Source organism: Mustela lutreola, chromosome 11 (assembly GCF_030435805.1).
Source record: "Mustela lutreola isolate mMusLut2 chromosome 11, mMusLut2.pri, whole genome shotgun sequence".
Lineage (NCBI taxonomy): Eukaryota > Metazoa > Chordata > Mammalia > Carnivora > Mustelidae > Mustela > Mustela lutreola.
This window is the reverse complement of record NC_081300.1, coordinates 60,217,242-60,237,761: the sequence shown is the minus strand read 5'-3', so window position 1 is coordinate 60,237,761 and position 20,520 is coordinate 60,217,242. Positions and strand designations below refer to the sequence as shown.

At 43.6% G+C, this 20,520-nt stretch overlaps 1 protein-coding gene across 3 annotated transcripts in view; it reads right to left on the bottom strand.

Moving 5' to 3' along the window:
- Nucleotides 1–20,520, bottom strand: part of GNAL (G protein subunit alpha L) — a 145,267-nt gene that overhangs the window by 39,918 nt on the left and 84,829 nt on the right. For all 3 annotated transcript variants that reach the window (XM_059138931.1, XM_059138933.1, XM_059138932.1), the window contains one exon: nt 6,004–6,101. In XM_059138931.1, coding sequence (XP_058994914.1) covers nt 6,004–6,101 — 98 coding nt within the window. The remainder of the gene's footprint in view (nt 1–6,003; nt 6,102–20,520) is intronic.

Genomic DNA, 20,520 nt, shown 5'->3' with positions numbered 1-20,520 from the left:
ACAGACCATCAAGACTGGGACGCGGCAGAAAATCACTGTACCCTTCTCATGACTCTTCCCTTTTTTTCTGGAATATTCTCGGTCTTTGAGAGTATTCTAAAACCAATTAATCAAATGGGTGCGCGCCCAGAAGGGCTTCTCATGTAAACAATCAGTACAAAGCCCAAGAACCTACACTCTGAGCTGTGGAGTTTCAAGTTACATTAAGCAAAGTCTGATTTTTATAAACCTGTTCTAAAGATCCAATTTTCTCTGATTTTCTTTCTCCCAAAATAGCTGTTTCCATGGCTACATAATCACTTATTATTAGGATTTAGAGGAAATGCATTTTGGGGGATAAGGCAGTAGAGATTGTCTTTTAATTTTCACAGTGGGAACTGGGCAATTCCGGATAAAATATAATCTCTGGTGATTTGCACAGCTTGCTTGGTGCCTCAAAGACTCATTTTCCCCCTAAGTACAATACTTAATGCTCAATTATAATGACTGTTCCCACACTCCTCCAGCCAGGGCGGTAGGTCTGGCTGCCTGCCTTACTGACCCTCTGCTCAGGGATGTAGGGGTGGCTACTGACTGGACCTGTGGGTCCCAGGGACAGTGGGTGAGGCCACGGCCTGATGCAGGCCACCTGGCCTTTAGCAAAACCGATCTCTCTGTTTCCTCTGAGATCTGGCCTGCAGATTACAGCGTGCACTTGCCGTCAGAATCCAGGGCTGAGAAAAGCAGACAGGGAAAGCAGAACTGAAGTGCCCAGAGAGCAGGAACAGAAGAGCTGGTCCCCACAGTGCCTTTGACTCAGCAGTGGTTCCCCAGAGAGACTCAGAACAAATTCACAATTTCTTGAAGAAGCCCAAGCAAGTATCCACTCCTTGCATGTCAAATAGCATGAGAAAGATCACCATAGCTTTTTTCATTTTTATATCATGGGTGCTTTACAATTTGGGGGCTCCTGTTTGCTTTTATGTGTTTTTAGAATCAGAGTGGCACGCCTTTGTGATTGATGGAGGCCTTCTAAAAAGTAGGCTTTGTAAATGCAAACATAGACTTTCATCTGTGGTTGACAAGAGGACCCCCGGCTCAGGGAGGACTTTGCCCTTCTGGCCGACCTTGACCAGTGTTCCCGTTGCTTTTCCTGCCCTGACTCCCTCCATCCTCCATAATCGTCTTTTTTTTTTAAAAGATTGAGATATAGTTCACATAACATATATTCCACATAACATAAAAATTCACCAGTTTGAATTGTACAATGGTATTTACTATAATCACAAGTTTGTGCAACTATCAATACCATCCTATTCCAGAAAACTCCCATCATCCCCCAAGGAAATCCTATACCCACTAGCATTCACTCTCCATTTTCCCTGCCCCTGGCAATCAGTAATCTATTTTCTGTTTCTGTGGATTTTCCTATCCTGGACATTTCATATAAACCCAACCATATAATATGTGGCCTTTTGTGTCTGTCTTCTTTCACTTAATGTAATGTTTTAAAGGTTCATTGATGTGGTAGCATGAATCAGTGCTTCATCCATATTTAGTCCAAAAAATATTCCATTGTGTGATGGACCCTGTTTTCTGTACCCATTCATTATTTGATGGACATTTGGGTTGTTAGCACTCTTTGGATCTTTTGAAGAATGCTGTCATGTATATCCCTGGATGAGTTTTTGTTTGGACGCATTTTTTTTTTTTTTAAGATTTTATTTATTTATTTGACAGAGAGAGATAGAGGGAGCGAGCACAAGCACGGGGAGAAGCAGAGGGAGAAGGAGAAGCAGGCTCCTCTCTGAGCAGGGAGCCTGATGCAGGGCTCGATCCCTGACCTTGAGATCATGACCTGAGCCGAAGGCAGACGCTTAACTGACTGAGACACTCAGGTGACCCTGGATATATGTTTTTAATTTTCTTGAGTAATTTAAGAGTGGAACTTCTGGGTACCTCTGTGTATAAGCTTTTAAGGACCTTTCAGATATTCCCAGACTCCTCATCGGCAGCTCTGCCTTAACAGAATTTCAGCATCACTGAGAACACCTCTTCCCCAAAATATTCTCCTGGTTTCTGCCATGGAAGAAATGACTTTAATGGGGCTTAGAATTATTCCCTTCCTAATAAGTGTTAAGGTTCGAAATGCAATACTGTTGAGCGAGGGAACACCGTGACTTAGATTCGTACCGAGATGTAAGTCAGATCTTTTCTCAGGGCAATTTTGATGCGAAGAAAAAAGAAAACGTGTCAGAACACTGGGGATTTGCAAGGGGCGAGAAGGAGGCCACAGAACCTGAATCTGGGGTAGGGTGTGCACTTCTAAAGGGACGGACCAGCTTTTCCTATTACCACCATAGCTCACACCAGGCTCCTCTTTTGCTAATTATTTTTTTCAAATAGCGCCTACTGTGCACAGACTCCATGAAAGAACATTCACCTGGACATTTAAGGAGGAATAAGACACCTTCCCTGAAGAATTAAAGATTACAAGGGTTGGACAAGATGGCCTGAGTATCACTGTCTCAGGTTTGATGTGACATGTCCTTTCTTTCATTGGAGGGATGCTGACGACTGGTGGAGGCAGCTTCTATTTCTTTCTTTCTTCTTCTTCTTTTTTTTTTTTTTTTTAAGATTTTATTTATTTATTTGACAGACAGAGATCACAAGTAGGCAGAGAGAGAGGAGGAAGCAGGCTCCCCGAGAAGTGGAGAGCCTGATGCGGGGCTCGATCCCAGGACGCTGGGATCATGACCTGAGCTGAAGGCAGAGGCTTTAACCCACTGAGCCACCCAGGCGCCCCGGCAGCTTCTATTTCTTTAACTTCTAATTTGACAACATAATATTTCTGTTAGCCCTATATTGCTCTAACAAATGTTTCCATGACATTCTTTGTTTTTAAAAAAATCTCTCACCCCCTACCTTGAAATCTGGGTTTAGAGGCAAAACAGTAGCTATTAAGCTATCAATAAGCTATTAATAGTTGTTAAGCTATTAATAACAAAGGTTATTGATCCAACTTGATTCCCGTGTATATTAAAATGGATAAAGAAAGCAACGTCGTAGCAGTGAGGATTAACCCAGATAGTGAGGTTTTCGTGGGCAACTGCTTTCTGTGATTCGGCCAGACCCAGAGTTAAGAAAGCACCGCTCAAGCTTTGGCGCCTTGTTCCCGTCAAGTCTGAGAGGGAGTCTTGACCTCATGCACGAGGCAGCCTGTGCCCATGGCTCTCAGTCATCTGAAAGGATGGGACCAAAGGAAAGCCAGACCTTGGCTCTGGGAAGCCATGATCTTACGTGCCTTAGTTTACCTCTCTGGCCCTCAGCTTCCACATGATGATGTAACAGCAAGAGCTGATCTAGGGCTTGCGGGCACTATTTTGAGGACTTTGGAGATATACATAATTAATGCTATGAGAACTGCATGCGAACAGGACCTGTAATTGTCCCCATGAGTTTGCCCAGAGCCTTACATGACTGTCCGTGGCGGAGCAGACATCTGAATCCTAACTCCCTGTTGTCAAGGCGCATACGAACTCTTCCTTTTAAAAAATTTATACTTGCATATTCTACGTTAAATCAAGCCATTCATTCTATCCCTGGAGTGGTGTGAGAGTAAGTGGTCTGGTCTTTCTTTTAAGAAAGGGAAATTCCTGATATGCTACTACTGAGTAGCACTGGGACGCTCCCTCACCACCTCTCTGCTCAAGAAATACCAGAAAAGGACGATAGAGCACACATTCCCATCAACTCGAAATGCCAATGTAAGTGAATTTAAAGTCATTATGAGCTTTGCTTAAAATTGCTAGCATTAACTTAGGGTACTCTTTCTCTATGACACCGTGGTGGCTTTTAAAACAACAGAGATGACAGGTTCGAGAAAGAGCTAGTGAGAGCCAGAAGGAAAGATAAGGGCCCTTTGGGAAGGGGTGTGCCTCCTGAGACCCTCCCAGGGTGAGGAGCTCCACGGGGAACACTCCCCCACTCTACATCCGCATCTAACCCAGCCTCGCTCTCGTGGAAGCAAACATCCATAACAAATGACAGGACAGTAACCACAGCAGTGTACTCACAGATGTCAACTAAAGGGAATATTGACTGAAGGTAAATCTTGAGGGAATGGTTAAGAGTGGCAGGAGACGGGAAATTTTACATACTTTTCTAGATCACAAAATTTTTAATTAGTAAATAGTTTCTTCAGCGTATACAGTGGAGGGCCATTAATGCTCATGGTGCTCATTTCAGGGTATACGCAGCAGGTGGGCATGCAACGCCTTTTCACTATCCCTGCTGCACCAAGACCGCTTACGAGACACACCGGCCGCTCACCCAGCGCTCATGGGCTGGGGCGACGGTGAGCCAGTTCTTGGTCATCATAAGAAGGAGGTTAAGTGAACCTTCTTAACATCATCAATCTTCCCCATCACAACCCTGAGATCCTCCCCGTCCTCTGAAGGACTCCCTCTCCACATACTTCTCTGTTGTGGTTTTGGGTTCCTCTTCCTCCTGAAACTAATCTCTGGGGATTGAACTTCCTTGTCCAGGCCCCTGTCGATTCTGAGCTCCAGGTTCCTATAAGCCCCCATCTGCTTCTTCTCTCCCCTTGGGCAGCCCCTCTATCTCCAATCTAACTTCTCCCAAATCGGAGTCTGATATTGTCCCACCCTCGCCCACCTAACATCTCCTAGGTTCCTCCCTCTCAATAAATGGCACCATGACCTTCCCTCTTGACCTCCTGATCCCCACTTTCCTCTGCCCCCAGCATTCTGATTCACCGCCTCGTTCTAACCCCTTTGGGTCCCAGGGCTCACCGCCATGGCTGCACCTGACCCCAGCCTTCCCGCTCGGGTCCTTGTTCCCTTCTTCTAATGTGCCACACAGTGGCCCGAGTGACCCTAACAATCTCCGTCACGGAGCCGATGGTCACTCACTGCATTTGGAAGAAATGCAAGGTCCTTGGCAGAACCTTTGGCCATCGGGAGGGTCTGGCCTCACTGACCCCTCTCATGTGTTTATGGCCACTCTTCCCTCACCCTTCTGTCCCCAGACTGGCTTCCTGTCACTGCCTGGGACACACCCAGCACCCTTGCCGTTGGCTTTTCTCGGTGCCTGTCATGAGGTGATGGTGCCTGACCTCCTCTGAATGGGGAGGGGCTGGAGTGGCCACCCAGCGACCCTCTCCTGGAAATCATTCCGAGCGTAGCTCCACCAGATTGCATGCTTATGGAATCTCTTCCTCAGGTAAGCATTTTTAGAGTTTCCAGACTTAAAATGTAAAAGCACTCATTTCTTGCTGTTCCAAGTGTTATATAAAACAACTTTAAATACAGTTTTTGTCACCAAAATAGCAAATATATCTAGACATTCTTGATTAACTTTCTTCTTGGGCCCACTATTATCTAATGGTCATAGAATGAATCTAAAATAGCAAAAGAAAATAGGAAAGTGAGCATTTCAGGGAAAAACAACGAGCCAGCCTAGGCACCAGAGTTCTTTCCTTATTTCCTATTTCTCTTCATTGCATTTTTTTCCATCAAGGCTTTACTTATTCTATTAATTACCATCTACTTTCAAGGGTCCTCTATTTCTAACAGGTATAGGGCATCGCTTATCATTCAAGTAAGTGCTTGGGCTCGACGGCAGACGTGAATAGTATTTTAAAATTTAATTTGGGGGTCCTGTTCCTAAGTGAAAATATGATAATGAATATCTAAGCACCTCCCAATTCACAGATATGCCTGTTTTTTTATAGAAAGCAAAAGGACGCACAGAACTGAAAACGGGTCCGGGGAAAATGAACACACCTGCTTCTGGTTCTTCCTTTGAAACACTGATTCCCGTCGGAGTTTCAGTTTTCCATCTACCAAACCCGGGCCCTTTGAAAAACTGATTTCTGTAGTAAGACGTTAATGCTTTGTTCCTTTCACTCAAGAGACTTCATTGACCTGGGAGGGCAGCATAATTGGGGGCGGGGGAAGGGTAGCCTCAGAGAGGCTGGGCCATGCTCAGGAGATGACTTACTATTGCGCGCAGTCGATTAGCTGATACTCGTTGGACCTCTCAAAGCACGCCTTCACGCCTTCATCATCCCAGAGCTTCTTCACATGATCGAAGAATTCCTAACATTTGAAAAAATTCGAGTAAGAAAGCACAGGTGTTAGAATCTTTTAAAAAGTTACAAGTAAAAAGAAACTGCCCCTCACCCCACCAATTTTTTTTTTTTTTTTTTTGCAGGTAGCCCATGAGTTGTTTTCCTTATAGGAGTTGACTTCACACATGGTAAAATGCACAGGACTTGAGATCAGCCTGAGGAGAAATGGATACACCCGTGTTATCGTCACTCGATTCCATCTGCCAAACATTCTCGTCCTTCCAGAAAGTTCCACCAAATGAAAATTATGAGTCTAAAGTAATTTTATGGCATTCACCAATGATACATACAACAGCTATTCTAAGAGTAATTTTAAAGTTCTTCGTACTCAGTCACCTGCCTAGTGGTACCATCACGTCAGCAGGGAAAAGCATGCCTATCGTAACGGTAAGTTCGGTTTTAGCTGTTGTCCCTTCAGGTTTCCGTGAGCCACGATTACTAATAGCCGTGACTGAGCAGATGGGTTAAATATGGCCCAGAAGCATTAGGTATATTAGAAAGGAAACCTTGAAAATTTCACTCTTTGGGTTACTAATTCACTTTTTTTGTGTGTTTGTTTGTTCGTTTTTTGGGCATTTTCTAAAACTACAAATTACAAGCAAACTGTGATTTTTGGTTCCTCAAGCCCCTGTGGGCACAGAGCTCAATTTCACCCATGATGGCAAGCTCTCCTTCTCTCCAAGTAAGAGGTGGCTTTATGAATTCATATTTCCAAAATTACCCAAATTAAATTAACAGTGCTATGGAAGCAAATGACAACACATCAGCTGCTAAATATAAAAGAAGTTACGTAAATTTTCACAAACCCCTTCATTAGAATATTTATATCCCTTCCCACATCAGTCATCCTCACGGCAGCCCCAGGAAGCACCCATTCCCATCTCTGATCTGCACCAAATCTGGGGCTTCTGATGCTTCATGTCTGTTGATTTTTTGGAGGAAAAAGAAAAATAAAGAGCTGGTTCTTTTCTGGAAGATTCACGATTCCATACAAGGGTGCACCTGAATACTGTGGGGGCCCTCTTTGAAAAAAGAAACTTAAAGTCACACGTTCGCAATTAGGTACAAAACCTCAGAAGGGGCAGGAGAGGTGAGGGGCCGTGAGGTTCTGACGTCCTAGTATCAGGGACAATCTTTAGAGGTCTGCCGAGTCTCTACACCTATGGTCTGTTGGGCTCCTCATTGTCACGAACAACTCCAACTACCCACAGCTGACAATGAAGGTAAATCTCCGTAGGATGGAGAGGAGCTGAACCTCTCAGTTTTTGTCTCCCTAGATTTATGGTTCCTTCTGGAATCTCGCACTGCTGCTCTTACCACTCCAGTGAGGGTGTTTATATAGGCTTCCTTAAATTTCTTTTTTCCCTTCAAAGAGCCATATGAAAACACACACACACACACACCCCAAATGAGAAATCCTCTATTTTCTATTGTAAAGATGCTCTTGAAAGACAACGGTAACCTTAGTGTCATGGTGATTTTTGGAATCAAGCTCCATCTCTCTTCCCTCCTGCAAACCCCCAGTGTAGTAGTTTCCTGAATAAAGTCCCTTTACAGTCTTCATCAGGTGTCAGAATCATTTTTTTTTTTTTTTCTGCAGCAGTCTGAGCTGAAGCCTCTGAGACAGAATTAGAGAGGAGAGCTCGAATTAAGAACCAAGATGCATGATTTCTGGGGTCCGTGTTAATAGGGATGGTGGGCACTGTGTTTTTAAAGCAGATGTTTTGGACAACACCGGAGGAACACAAAAGCAACAACAATCTTGGCTTCCAGTTCGTGCTGATGAACAAAGATACTGGATTAGAATATAGCTAGGTCTCCAGGATTCTCCATATTTACTTTTTTTTTTTTCTTTAAGATTTTACTTATTTATTTGCCTGAGAGACACAGCAAGAGAAAGAACACAAGCAGGAGGAGTGGGAGAGGGAGAAGTAGGTTTCCCGCTGAGCAGGGAGACCCTTGTGGGACTCCAACCGGGGATCATGACCCGAATGGAAGGCAGACACTTAACAACTGAGCCACCCAGGCTTCCCTTCATGTTTACTTTTTAAGCAGTTCCAAAAACCTCGTGGAAAATTTCAGAGCTGCTACTGCCGTTGCTTCTGCCTTTTATTAGAGAAAATTTCCAAACTTACAAAAGTAGAGAGAATTCCCCAGGCCACTCATTACTCAGCCTCCTCTGTGTGTACCAACACATAGCCAATTCTCTCTTTCTTTTTTTTTTTTAATAACTCATGTCTTCCCCACATTTATTATTTTGCAGCAGATCTCTTATGTCATATAATTTTATTTCAACATTATTTCTAAAAGATAAAGGCTCTTAAAAAATCATAGTCACAGCACCACTATCTCAACTAAAAATATAACAACGAAAAAAGAAAGGATTCTGTAAAATCATTAAATATTCAGTTAGCCAATGCAGCCTCTCTAGCTATACTTAACCTGTTGTCCAGAGCCAGGCTAGAATTCTCACGCATTTGTGAAACCAACTGGGAGATAAGTATGAGGAGTAATTTTGGCATGCCTCCATTAGCAACTAAGATGAATAATATTAAATAAAACTAATTTCAGTGTGCGTGTGTGCCTAAGGAAAAAAAAAGATGATTCACAGAGAAATGTAACCCACTTCTGACAACTGAGAATATGGAGAAATTGAGAGTATAAAAAGAAAATTACTGACATTTCTTTGTTTTTTTTTTTTTTTGATTACTGAATAAGAATTGACTTGACAAACAAACAAACAAACAAAAATGAATCGACTTGAGATCTTCATGTATTTAGCAACTGAAATATGTAAATATTTGTTACTTTTATTTAAAGAGTTTTGACATAGCATAACCTATAAGCTTACCAAGTCACTGAGGTGTACAGCTGACACCAATGTCACATTGTATATCAGCTCAACTCAAATTAAAAAAAAAAATTAAAAAAAAAAAACCGACGGGAGATTGAGTTGTGTTATAGAAAGAAAAATAATAATGATAAAAAATTTAAACTTACTTTTGAAAAGGCAAGGCTCTAACATTTTCATAACACCATTCTGATTTTTCAATCAAAATTGAAATTAAAATTTAAAAAATGCAAGTATCTAGCTCTTGTGTTTTGTGTCACAGCATTTTCCTTCTGGTCCTGCGGTCTACATCTCCCTTTCCACACGAAGTACAAAGCTAACATAGGATTCTCAGATGGGTAACCAGTTTTTTTCTTTTTCTTTAAATTCCTCCTAACCTCTCTAAAATGGAAATCATGCAACAGTAGGCAACACAAATTCTTGCATGATATCCCTGCTGATACAACTTTCTGGTTGCACTTACACCTGAGATCTATTTTTCATTTTTTTTAAAAAGATTTTATTTATTTATTTGACAGACAGAGATCACAAGTAGACAGAGAGGCAGGCAGAGAGAGAGGAGGAAGCAGGCTCTCTGCTTAGCAGAGAGCCCAATGCGGGGCTCAATCCCAGGACCCTGGGATCCTGACCTGAGCCGAAGGCAGAGGCTTTAACCCACTGAGCCATCCAGGTGCCCCTATTTTTCATTTTTGAAATGAGAACCTAAAGCCTATTTCTTGTCTCTGAAAGGGAATGTTGTGCAGTGGTTTGGAGTCAACGCCCTGGGTACACACACAGGTCTTGGGAAGAACTGCTTTCACACACAGTACGGGTGGAAATTGTCACGAGGTTGAGTGTAAAAACACTCTTCCTCATGCTCGTTAGCCGATATTCCTTCTGAGGTGACTTATGGAAAAATCTCGAATTTTAGTATCAGGATGACTCTTTTTTTTTGCATTTCTGAAGACGCTTTTTATATTTTCTTATTGATTTTTAATCTTCAGAGCTCTGTGGCTCTTCTCTGTTTTTATTTACATTACTGAGTTGATTCAGGAAAGCATACAGGTCCCATTTGGGGGTCAGTGTTCATGTTTTGTGTAGGGCTTGGCCTTATATTCTGGATGCGAATTTCACTTCTGGTCCCACCTAACTTAACTCGTATTCCTAATTCTGTTCTCCTGCATTTTCAGATATTTTATTACCTTGTATTATAACTTTGGGAACACCACTAAACACTTTCCAGAACAAGCTGAAACAAAAATAAATGTCTGACCGAACTTTTTAGGGGAACATAGTGGATAATATCCACCACCACAATCCAGGGACCTTAGAAATAGGCAGTTTCAGGTCGGAACCCATTTATTTATATGGGATTGTCCAAAGCTCAAGTTTAGGTCTGATTCGTTTAAAATACACATAAACACACTCAGTTTTAGCCCTCGGATTAAGAGAATGACACAATAGGTTTTCGTCATTTGTTTTTTCAAAGATCTGATGGGTATCAAGTCTCTGTGGGCGCTATCAGGCCTGCCGACACCATGATTTTGTTATTCATAATCTGTCCATCCTCAAATCAAATTGAATACAGTATGTCGAAAAGTCTATCTAGAAACAACTTTCAGAAACTGTGCTAAAAAAACCCAAACCCCAAACATTAAAATCATTAGCAGTCCCCTTGCCCATGTCTTTCTGCTGACCACCCTGGGAAAGAATCTTGTCAAGGAACCACATAGAAAAAGAGGTCACCCCTAGCATTTACTGAGCGCTTCATATGTTCCAGGCAATGTTCTAAGGGTGGTATGTACAAGGTCTCATCTGAGACAACCCTGCCTTGTAGGCGATTCAGTTCCCATTTGACTGATGACAAAACAAGTATGATTAAGGATATTTTATATTCTCTTGGAAGGAAGTGGTCAAACCTGGCTTCAAAAGCGTGTTCTGAGGCTTTCTACCTTCCCTGTTCTCCTCTGCTCAGTGGCTACTCCCTGAGCCTGGGAGACCAGAGAGGAAAAAGGCAAATTTGTAATATACCCCACACTCATCTGTTTTCTTTTTTTTTTTTCCCTTTAGGACAGCCTACTTTAACTATTCTTAGGATCATTTTAACAGCTTTTGAGGTATACTATATATACCAAAAAATTCACCCAATTATTCATACACTCAAGTTTTAGAACACCTCCATCATCTCCTTACCCTTCTTTGGAGCCAAGCCCAGCTCTCCCCCACCTCCCACCCCCATCTCAGACACAGTTAATCTCACTTCTGTCCCTACAGTTTTGCCTTTTTCAAGAAATTTCATATCAATGAAGTCACCTTGTCCTCTTGTGCCTGTCTTCTTTGATCTAGCATGGAGTTTTTGAGATTCACCCATTTTGTTATGTATATTAGCAGTTTGTTCTTCTTAAAAAATTGCTGAGTTCTACTCTGCTGTATGAATATACCATGTTTTGTGTATTCATTCAGCAGTGGATGGACATTTGGGATATTTCTGGTTCTTGACTATTGTGAATACTGCTGATTGGATTATCTGTGTACCGGACTGGGTTGATTCCACCAGAAGAGGAATTGCTGAATTATATGGAATGTGTTTAACTTTAAAAAACTGTGACACTGCTTTCCAAAGTGGCCATTCCCTTATACACTGTCAAGCAGTGTCTAGTGATTCTAGTTACACCACATCCTCAATACTTGGTTTTGTCCATCTTTTTAATTTGAATTACTCTGGTGGGTATGTAGTGGCATCTAATTATGGATTCAGTTTGTATCTCCCTAATGAACAATGACTTTGAACATCTTTTTTTTTTAAGATTTTTATCTTTATTTTTAAAAAAATTTTTAGAAATATTTTTATTTATTTATTTGACAGAGATCACAAGTAGGCAGAGAGGCAGGCAGAGAGAGAGAGGAGGAAGCAGGCTCCCCACCAAGCAGAGAGCCTGATGCGGGGCTCGATCCCAGGACCCTGGGATCATGACCTGAGCCGAAGGCAGAGGCTTTAACCCACTGTGCCACCCAGGCATCCCATTTTTAAAAGATTTTTAAAATTATTTATTTATTTGACAGACAGAGATCAAAAGTAGGCAGAGAGTAGGGCAGAGAGAGAGAGAGGAGGAGGAGGAAGCAGGCCCCCTGCTGAGCAGAGAGCCCAATGTGGGGCTTGATCCTAGGACCCTGGGATCATGACCTGAGCCAAAGGCAGAGGCTTAACCCACTGATCCACCCAGGTGCCCCATGAACATCTTTTCATGTGACCGTTGACTACTTGCATATCTTCTTGTTAAGTGTCTGCTCAAATATTTTGCCCATTTAAAGAAATTGGGTTGTATGACTTCTTACTATCAAGTTTTATTTCTTTTACAAGAATAAGACACTTGAAAAAACTGTCTGGATTTAAGTCCTTTGTCAACTACAGGTTTTGCAAATATGTCCTCCCAAACTGCAGCTTGCATTTTAATTTTCTTGAGCATTTTTTCAAAATTTTTTAAAAGATTATTTATTTATTTATTTGACAGACAGAGATCACAAGTAGACAGAGAGGCAGGCAGAGAGAGAGGAAGGGAAGCTGGCTCCCAGCCAAGAGGACAGCCCAATGTGGGGCTTGATCCCAGGACCCTGGGATCATGACCTGAGCTGAAGGCAGAGGCTTTAACCCACTGAGCCACCCAGGTGCCCCTCTTGAGCATCTTTTGATGAGCAAAATTCTAAATTTTGCCAGTGTCTAGTTAATCCATTTTATCCATTTAGCATTTTGCTTTTTTTGGTGTTCTAAGAAATCTCCATCTAACCCGAAGTAAAAAAAAAAAAAAAAAAGAAAAAAAGAAAAATTCCCTCCCAAGTTTTCTTCTTAAAATTTTACAATTGTAACTCCTATATTTAGGTCAATGATCCATTTGAGTTCATTTTTGAGTACAGTGTGAGGAAAGGGTCAAGTTTCACTTTTTTCCATACAGGGAATCCGCTTCCCCAGCATGTTTATTGCAAAGACTACTCTGCTCCACTGAATTACCTTGGTACCTTTGTTGAAATAGACTGTATACATGTGAGGCCTATTCCTGGACACTGAGTTCTGTTTTACTGACCCATATGTCTATTCTTTTTTTTTTAAGCTTTATTTATTTATTTGTCAGAGAGAGAGAGAGAGAGATCGATCACAGGTAGGCAGAGAGGCAGAGAGAGAAGCAGGCTCCCCACTGAGAAAGGAGCCCCATTTGGGACTGGATCCCAGGACCCTGGGATCACGACCTGAGCCGAAGGCAGCTGCTTAACCGACTGAGCCACCCAGGCGTCCCCCATATGTCTATTCTTATGTCTACAATACATTGTCTTGATTTCTGTGGCCTCATGGTAAGTCTTAAAATTAGTAGTGTGAAGTCTTCAACTTTCACTCCTCTTTTTCAACATCATTTTGGCTGTTCTAGGTCTTTTGAATTCCCACATACATTTTAGAACTAGCTTGTCAGTTTCTATGAGGAAGCCTGTTGATCTGAGATTGCACTGAACCCATAGCTCACTGAAGGGAAAAGTACCACCTTAACAAGATTGAGTGTTCTAATCCATGCACAAGATGTGTTTATTTATTTATGTGTTATATTATTTATTTAAGTCCTTTCAAGAATACTTTGACATTTACTGTGTATAGACCTTTCATTTCATCTGTTGAATTTTTTCCTCTGTAGATTTCTTGGATGTTATTTTTTTTTTTTATAAGATTATTTATTTATTTATTTGTCAGAGAGAGAGAGAGTGAGCGAGAGCAAGCACAGGCAGACAGAGTGGAAGGCAGAGTCAGAGGGAGAAGCAGGCTCCCCGCGGAGCAAGGAGCCCGATGTGTGACTCGATCCCAGGATGCTGGGATCATGACCTGAGCCGAAGGCAGCTGCTTAACCAACTGAGCCACCCAGGCGTCCCTGGATGTTATTTTTAAATGTACAGGATTTAAAGTTTCACTTTTGGATTTTTGTCATTGCTCGTACATAGAAATACAATTGGTGTCTGTATTTGAGCTTGTCTCGTGCAACCTTGTTAATTTCACCTGTTAGTTCTAGAAGTTTTAAAGTGCAGCTGTGGGGCGCCTGGGTGGCTCAGTTGGTAACCATCTGCCTTCGGCTCAGGTCCTGGGATCGAGCCCCGCATTGGGCCCCCTGCTCAGTGGGAAGCCTGCTTCTCTCTCTCCCACTCCCCCTGCTTGGGTTCCCTCTCTCGCTTTGTCTCTCTCTGTCAAATAAATAAATAAAATCTTTAATAAAAACAAAAAGTGCAGCTGTGGACAGAAACAGTTACTTGCATAGCTCTGGCTTCTCCCTCTTTCTCTTCCTAAAGCATGACCCATAAGGCCTGGGACATATTAGAATTCTCTGTGATTCTGAGCACAGGGCTCTGATCTGAAGGGACTTCACCCCCACGGTGGCCAACTTCCATTGCTTTTGCTGCTTTTAAACACTTTGCCCACCCCCCACCCCCCAAAAGCTATACTAAGATGTGTCTTGCGATTCTTTCATTTCCAAATTATGTCACAAAACAACTGTGATAAGTATAAAGTTTAGTTACTCAGATCCATGAAACATAACAGAGAATCAAATAAATCGACCTTTAGTGATGAGAACATAATTTTCCTCAAGTATTTTTCTTCCACAAACTTAATTTTTTAGCTTTTGATTTCCCCTTCACAATACTCCCACTCTTATGCCTAAAAGTCTCTCTGTAAAATCTTCATTCTCTGAGAAAATTTTGCACTTGGAGAATGCCTAAGAGACTCACCAGAGAAACTTATTTGTGTGGGAACAGAAATAAAATAATTAGGTATTTTCATTAGGGATAAGAGACTCAAAGAATCACGACTTTGGTCCTTGCTTCCAGACAATTCTCTATCAAGTTTTCTGACAAAAGTTCTCCTTGGAACATCAGGCACGAATTACATAACATTTTAAGGTATTATTCTTGGTCTTCTTAGTCACTCCAAATCCTTTCTGTGCTGAGAGGCAAAACGAAGTGAGGAACCCTCCTTTTTGGGAAGAAAGTTAGAATTAAAGGCAATGTCTTTAAAAGCGCATTTGCTGTATTCCAACTGGCAACAGTTATAGAATTAGATACACATTTCTTTGGGAACATTTTAGTGTAAAATCTACTATGAGTCTAAGGAGGGATCAGAAGGTATTTATGGTTTGAACATAGATTTTGTATTTGGGTGCCCGGGTTCAAATCCTAGTGATTGGGACTCAGTTTCCTCCTCTGCTCCACAGGGATGTAGCAGTTTTGGGCAGAGGTGGGCCGGGACAGATCAGAATCTGGTGAATGGGTGTCAAGGCAGGGGGCTGAGGAAGTGCACATGTGATGGGTGTGGGCGGGAAGGACACGAAGAAAGGATGGCTAAAATGACCAAATGAGAAACAGGATGGGGTGACGTGAGCGGGGGAGATTCTGACTCAGGGCAGTCAAGAAGTCAAGTCGCCCTATTGACAAGAAGTCAATAGGGTGAAATGCTGAATGCTGATGAGCAGCAACAGTCAGGGGGAGTCCTCTGGCTTTGGACACAGGACGGCATCCAGAAGGTGGTGCTGCTGTAATTTTGGTAAAAATGTGGCGAGACCTGCCAGATTCCAAGAGCCAAGAGAGAAGCACATGGTAAGGACACAGAAGTCATGGGTGGGTTTGAGGACTGAGTTCTAGAAACATCTACAGAACACCTGGTGCTGGGTGTGGGAAAGAGAGGGCACATGATTTCAGAACGCCAGGAGAGGGATGAGCTCCAATCACCAGCTCAAGGCAGGCTACAGTGTGGCTGTGCTAAGAACCAACAATATGGGCAGCGCTTAACTCCCAGCTGAAGGCTTCTGATTCCTGGGTTTGCCCTAGGCTTCAGACCCTGCAGGAAAGGCCCCTCCGCAAATGTGGCTTGTCCAGATTTATGCACTTACCAGCCGGGGAGGGAGTGAAGCTGGCTTTCTAGAACCGTGGCAGATTACCAGAAGGAAGGGAAGCAAAGGGCACAGGTTGCTTCCAAAAGAACGTGTGCTATGGCTTGGAAAATCTGCCTTAATGGCCGGGTGCTGTAAACTGAGCCTCTGCCCAGGGAGAGGGGGCCAGTGACCTCGAGGGACCAACAGCTCTCCTCTGCAGCAGCAACAGGGTACAGCCAGGAGCCACAATGTGGGGCAGCTCCCTGTGTACCCTGACCCTAAAGTTAGAGGATGGTGCCTTCAGTGGGAAGGAACAGAACTACATGGGAGTTTTGTTCCGTGAAATGTGGGGCCCTGCAGCTCTGCAGCACCAAATCAGTGAGAGCCTTCTCTGGAGATAACATCCAGCTTCCAGAAAATTCGACACCTCGCACTCCGTCGGAGGCATTAGGTGACTGAAATCTCTATGTAGAGGTAAATGAAAAGTATTTCAAAGGCATCTGCTCACTAAGCCCCTTTGCAATTCTTTTTTTTTTTCCTGCCCTGTTTTTTAAAAAATTTAATTTAAATTTTCAGTGTTCCAAGGTTTATTGTTTATGCACCACACCCAGTGCTCCATGCAATACGTGCCCTCCACTCTACCCACCACCAGGCTCACCTGATCCCTCCCCCAACTCCACTCCAAAACCCTCAGATTGTTTCTCAGAGTCCACAATCTCTCATGGATCATCTCCCCCTCCAATTTCCCCCAACTCCCTTCTCCTCTCCATCGCCTAATGTCCTCCGTATTATTCCTTGTGCTCCACAAGTAAGTGAAACCATATGATAATTGACTTTCTCTCCTTGACTTATTTTACTCAGCATAATCTCCTCCAGTCCCGTCCATGTTGATACAAAAGTTGCGTATTCATCCTTTCTGATGGAGGCATAATATTCCATAGTGTATATGGACCATATCTTCTTTATCCATTCATCTGTTGAAGGGGATCTTGGCCCTTTCCACAGTTTGGAAGTTGTGGCCATTGCTGCTATGAACACTGGGGTACGTATGGCCCTTCTTTTCACTACATCTGTATCTTTGGGGGTAAATACCCAGTAGTGCAATGGCAGGGTCATAGGGTAGCTCTATTTTCAATTTCTTTCTTTCTTTTTTTTTTTTTTTAAAGATTTTTTATTTATTTACTTGACAGAGAGAGATCACAAGCAGGCAGAGAGGCAGGCAGAGAGAGAGGAGGAAGCAGGCTCCCCGCCGAGCAGACAGCCTGATGCGGGACTCGATCCCAGGACCCTGAGATCATGACCTGAGCCGAAGGCAGCGGCTTAACCCACTGAGCCACCCAGGCGCTCCCCCTATTTTCAATTTCTTAAGGAATCTCCATACTGTTTTCGAAAGTGGCTGAGCCCCTTCGCAATTCTGCAGCAGCTACAACTCAGACAACAGACAACTGACCTAAGAGGGAAAGGAAACCGTCCCTGATGCCAAGTGCTGAACACCTCGCAATGCTATCCTCACGCGCTTGTCCAAGAGTCTTGCAGATTTCTTCCAGTTCGGGCACTCTCTGATTTTAAGTTTTATATTTTCCCTCTTCCTTTTAATTTTGTATGCAACAGTTTTATTGAGATATGTGATTCATATACCATACAATGCACCCATTTAAAGTTGTACAATTCAACGGTTCTTCAGTATATCCGCGGAGCTGAGTAACCATCCCCACCACTGCTTCTGGAACATGACCCCTCCAAAGAAGCCCCATACTGTCACTAGTACCCCTCCAACTTTCCTCCTTGCCCCCAGCCTCTGGCAACCACCAATCTACTTTCTGTCTCCTTGGATTATTCTGGACATTCCATATACATGGGACTGTGTGAGATGTGACCGACCTTTTGTTTCTGGTTCTTTCACTTGGCATCATGTTTTCAGGTTGACTCATGTTAGAGGATGAATCAGTGCTTCACTCCTCTTTATGGCTAAACAACACTCCATGGTGTGGAAGATCACATTTCATGTATCCATTCACCATACGATGGGTATCTGTGTTGCTGGCACTCTTTGGCTCTTGACAAAGCTGCCATGAACATCCACGTATGAGTTTTTGGGTGGACATATGTTTTTAATTCTCTTGGGCATATACCTAGGAACAGGTCTCCTTCCTTTCCCGAGGGAAACATCTGAAACCACTTACAAGAGTTACAAGTTGGGTTTCTAATTCCACATGTTTGTTTCGTTCACCTCAGTGTTTCATAACCTGACAGAACACTCATTTACGTGTCCTCACCCAGGCAGATGGTGTGGCAGATACTACAAAATGGTGGATCTGGTTTGGATTTGGAATTTAGTTCAGGTTTAAATCTGAACACAGACAGACCTGGCATTCTTGAATTCCAGACAATGGCAAAACAATAAGGAAGCCTCAAACATGAGCTGAAGGCCCAGCTCCTTCCGCGGGACTGCACCCCACCCCTCTGCTCTTCTGCTCCTGTGGTCGACAGTCCCCTCCTGAGCTCACTGGGGGCCATGTTGTGTAGAAACGGGAGGCATCAGGGAAGGGGCAGAGCCGGTTCTCTTGCTGTGGAGCTGAGAGTGACCAAATGAGTGTCGGGAAGGGGAGGAGTCTGTTCCTTCCAAATCCTCCACCCGTGGGCTCACACAAAACCACAGGTATTATTCATTCATGGACCCAGCAGACGTTACTGAGGGCCTGGGATGGGAAAAGACTTATGAGGGCAAGAAGAACAAAGTTAAGAAAAAGAAAAACAAATGGCCTGGTGGGCAAGAAAAGGGGATTTCCTGTTGGCGGATGATTAGGCTCCTGACCAGCCAAGCTGCCTCCGTACTCCAGTCTTCCAAGTTGTCTCCTCTCTCCTGACTTTCCTCTCATTCCATGGTCACTCTTGCTTGGTGCTCTTTGCTTGGTCCTTCTAACACTGGATGGACTTATGGATCCTCCTGGGTCTTTTTCTTTGTCTAAGCTCACTTACTTGGCTATTTCCTCCATCTTGGGGCTTCAATCATGCGAAGGTGTTAGTGACTCTCATACTGACATCTCCAGGTTGGACCTCTCCTCTGATTTCTGCCCTCACAGCCCTACTGCCTGCCTGACAGCAACACTTGAATTCTAACAGGCAACTGCAACTGAGGAGGTCCAGAATGGGAGGCCTCATTTCCTCCCTAAAACGCGCTCTGCTTGAAGTCTTCCCCAGTCAACGGCAATGACATGATTCACTTGCTCCATCCAATAGATTTCCTGAAGGATCCCATGGAATCCTTTCCCTTCAGGAAAGGATCCCATGTCAGGTGTGAGAGACACCTCTCTCACACCTGACATGGGATCCTTCAGGAAATCTCCTTGGCTGTACTTTCAGAACACGCCCAGATTCTGATCATGTCTTAGACCTGCACCGCTGCATTCCTGGTGGAAGGTGTCATCTAGGACTGGCAGGTATTGTCACAGAATCCACCTGGCCTGTTTCTACCCTTTCTTGCCACAGTCTAGTCAGCTCGGGAGCCATGGATTATTTGAGAATATAAGTCAGATCACATTACAATTGGGTTCAAGACAATCCTACGCTTACCACCCAGTGTCCACAGATGATGAATGAATGGACAAAACATGGTAGAGACATACAACGGAATTATTCCGTCTTAAAGAGGAAAAAGATTCTGTGGTAGGCTACAACGTGGATGAACTCTGAGGCTATTATACTCAATGAAACAAGCCAGACACGAAAGGACAAATACTGTGCCCCGGGAGTAGTCAGGTTCATAGAAAAGAAAGTAGAATAATGGCTGCCAGTAGGTGGGGTGAGGGGAGTAACGAGGAGTTAGTGTTTAGTGGGGACAGAGTTTCAGTTTGGGAAGACGAGAAAGTTCTGGTATGGACGGCGGGGATGGTCGTCCAACAATGGGGATGGTACTTAACGCAAGAGAAACCGTACACTTAAAAATGGTTAAAATGGTTAATTTTATGTTTTATATATTTTACCATACTAAAGCAAGACTGTATTAAGAGAAGCAAAGCAAACCAAACCCATTCGATGCTTCCCATCTCAGAGTGAAATCCAAAGTCCCCACATTACCTGACTCCTCCCCTCTTCTGCATTCCCTTTCTGACCTCACCTCCCTGACCTCTTGCCTAGTGGCTCTGCCTGGCTCTTCCCAGTACTCTGCCACCACCACACCCCTACACTGCTCCTGCTCTTCTCACTGGCTGGACTCTCTTTCGGCCTCTGCTCAAACACCACACTGTCCTCACAACCCTACAGAAAACAGCGACTCTAAGGGTCACGCTGTAGTCCCTGTCCTGCTTTGTTCTCCCTTCTCCCCACTACCAGCCATCAACACCCTGTGAGCTTACCTACTCAGCGGCTGGGATCTTTCCTGCTCCACTAGAACATCGGCTCCATGAACATAAGCTCTGATGGCGCATGTCAGTGGCTATTTTTGGAATCTGTGAATGGATGGGAGGTCACTGGGGGTTTGGATTAAGAGAACCCCAGACCTCGGTTTTACGAATACAAATCCAGGGATGACAGGGACGTGGATCACAGGGATAAACCACTGTATACAGCAAGACTGGAATGAACTTGCCAGGGGAGGGAAGAACGGAGGGAGACAGCCAGGAAGGATGACAAGGACGGGACCTCAGAAATCCCCTCGATTT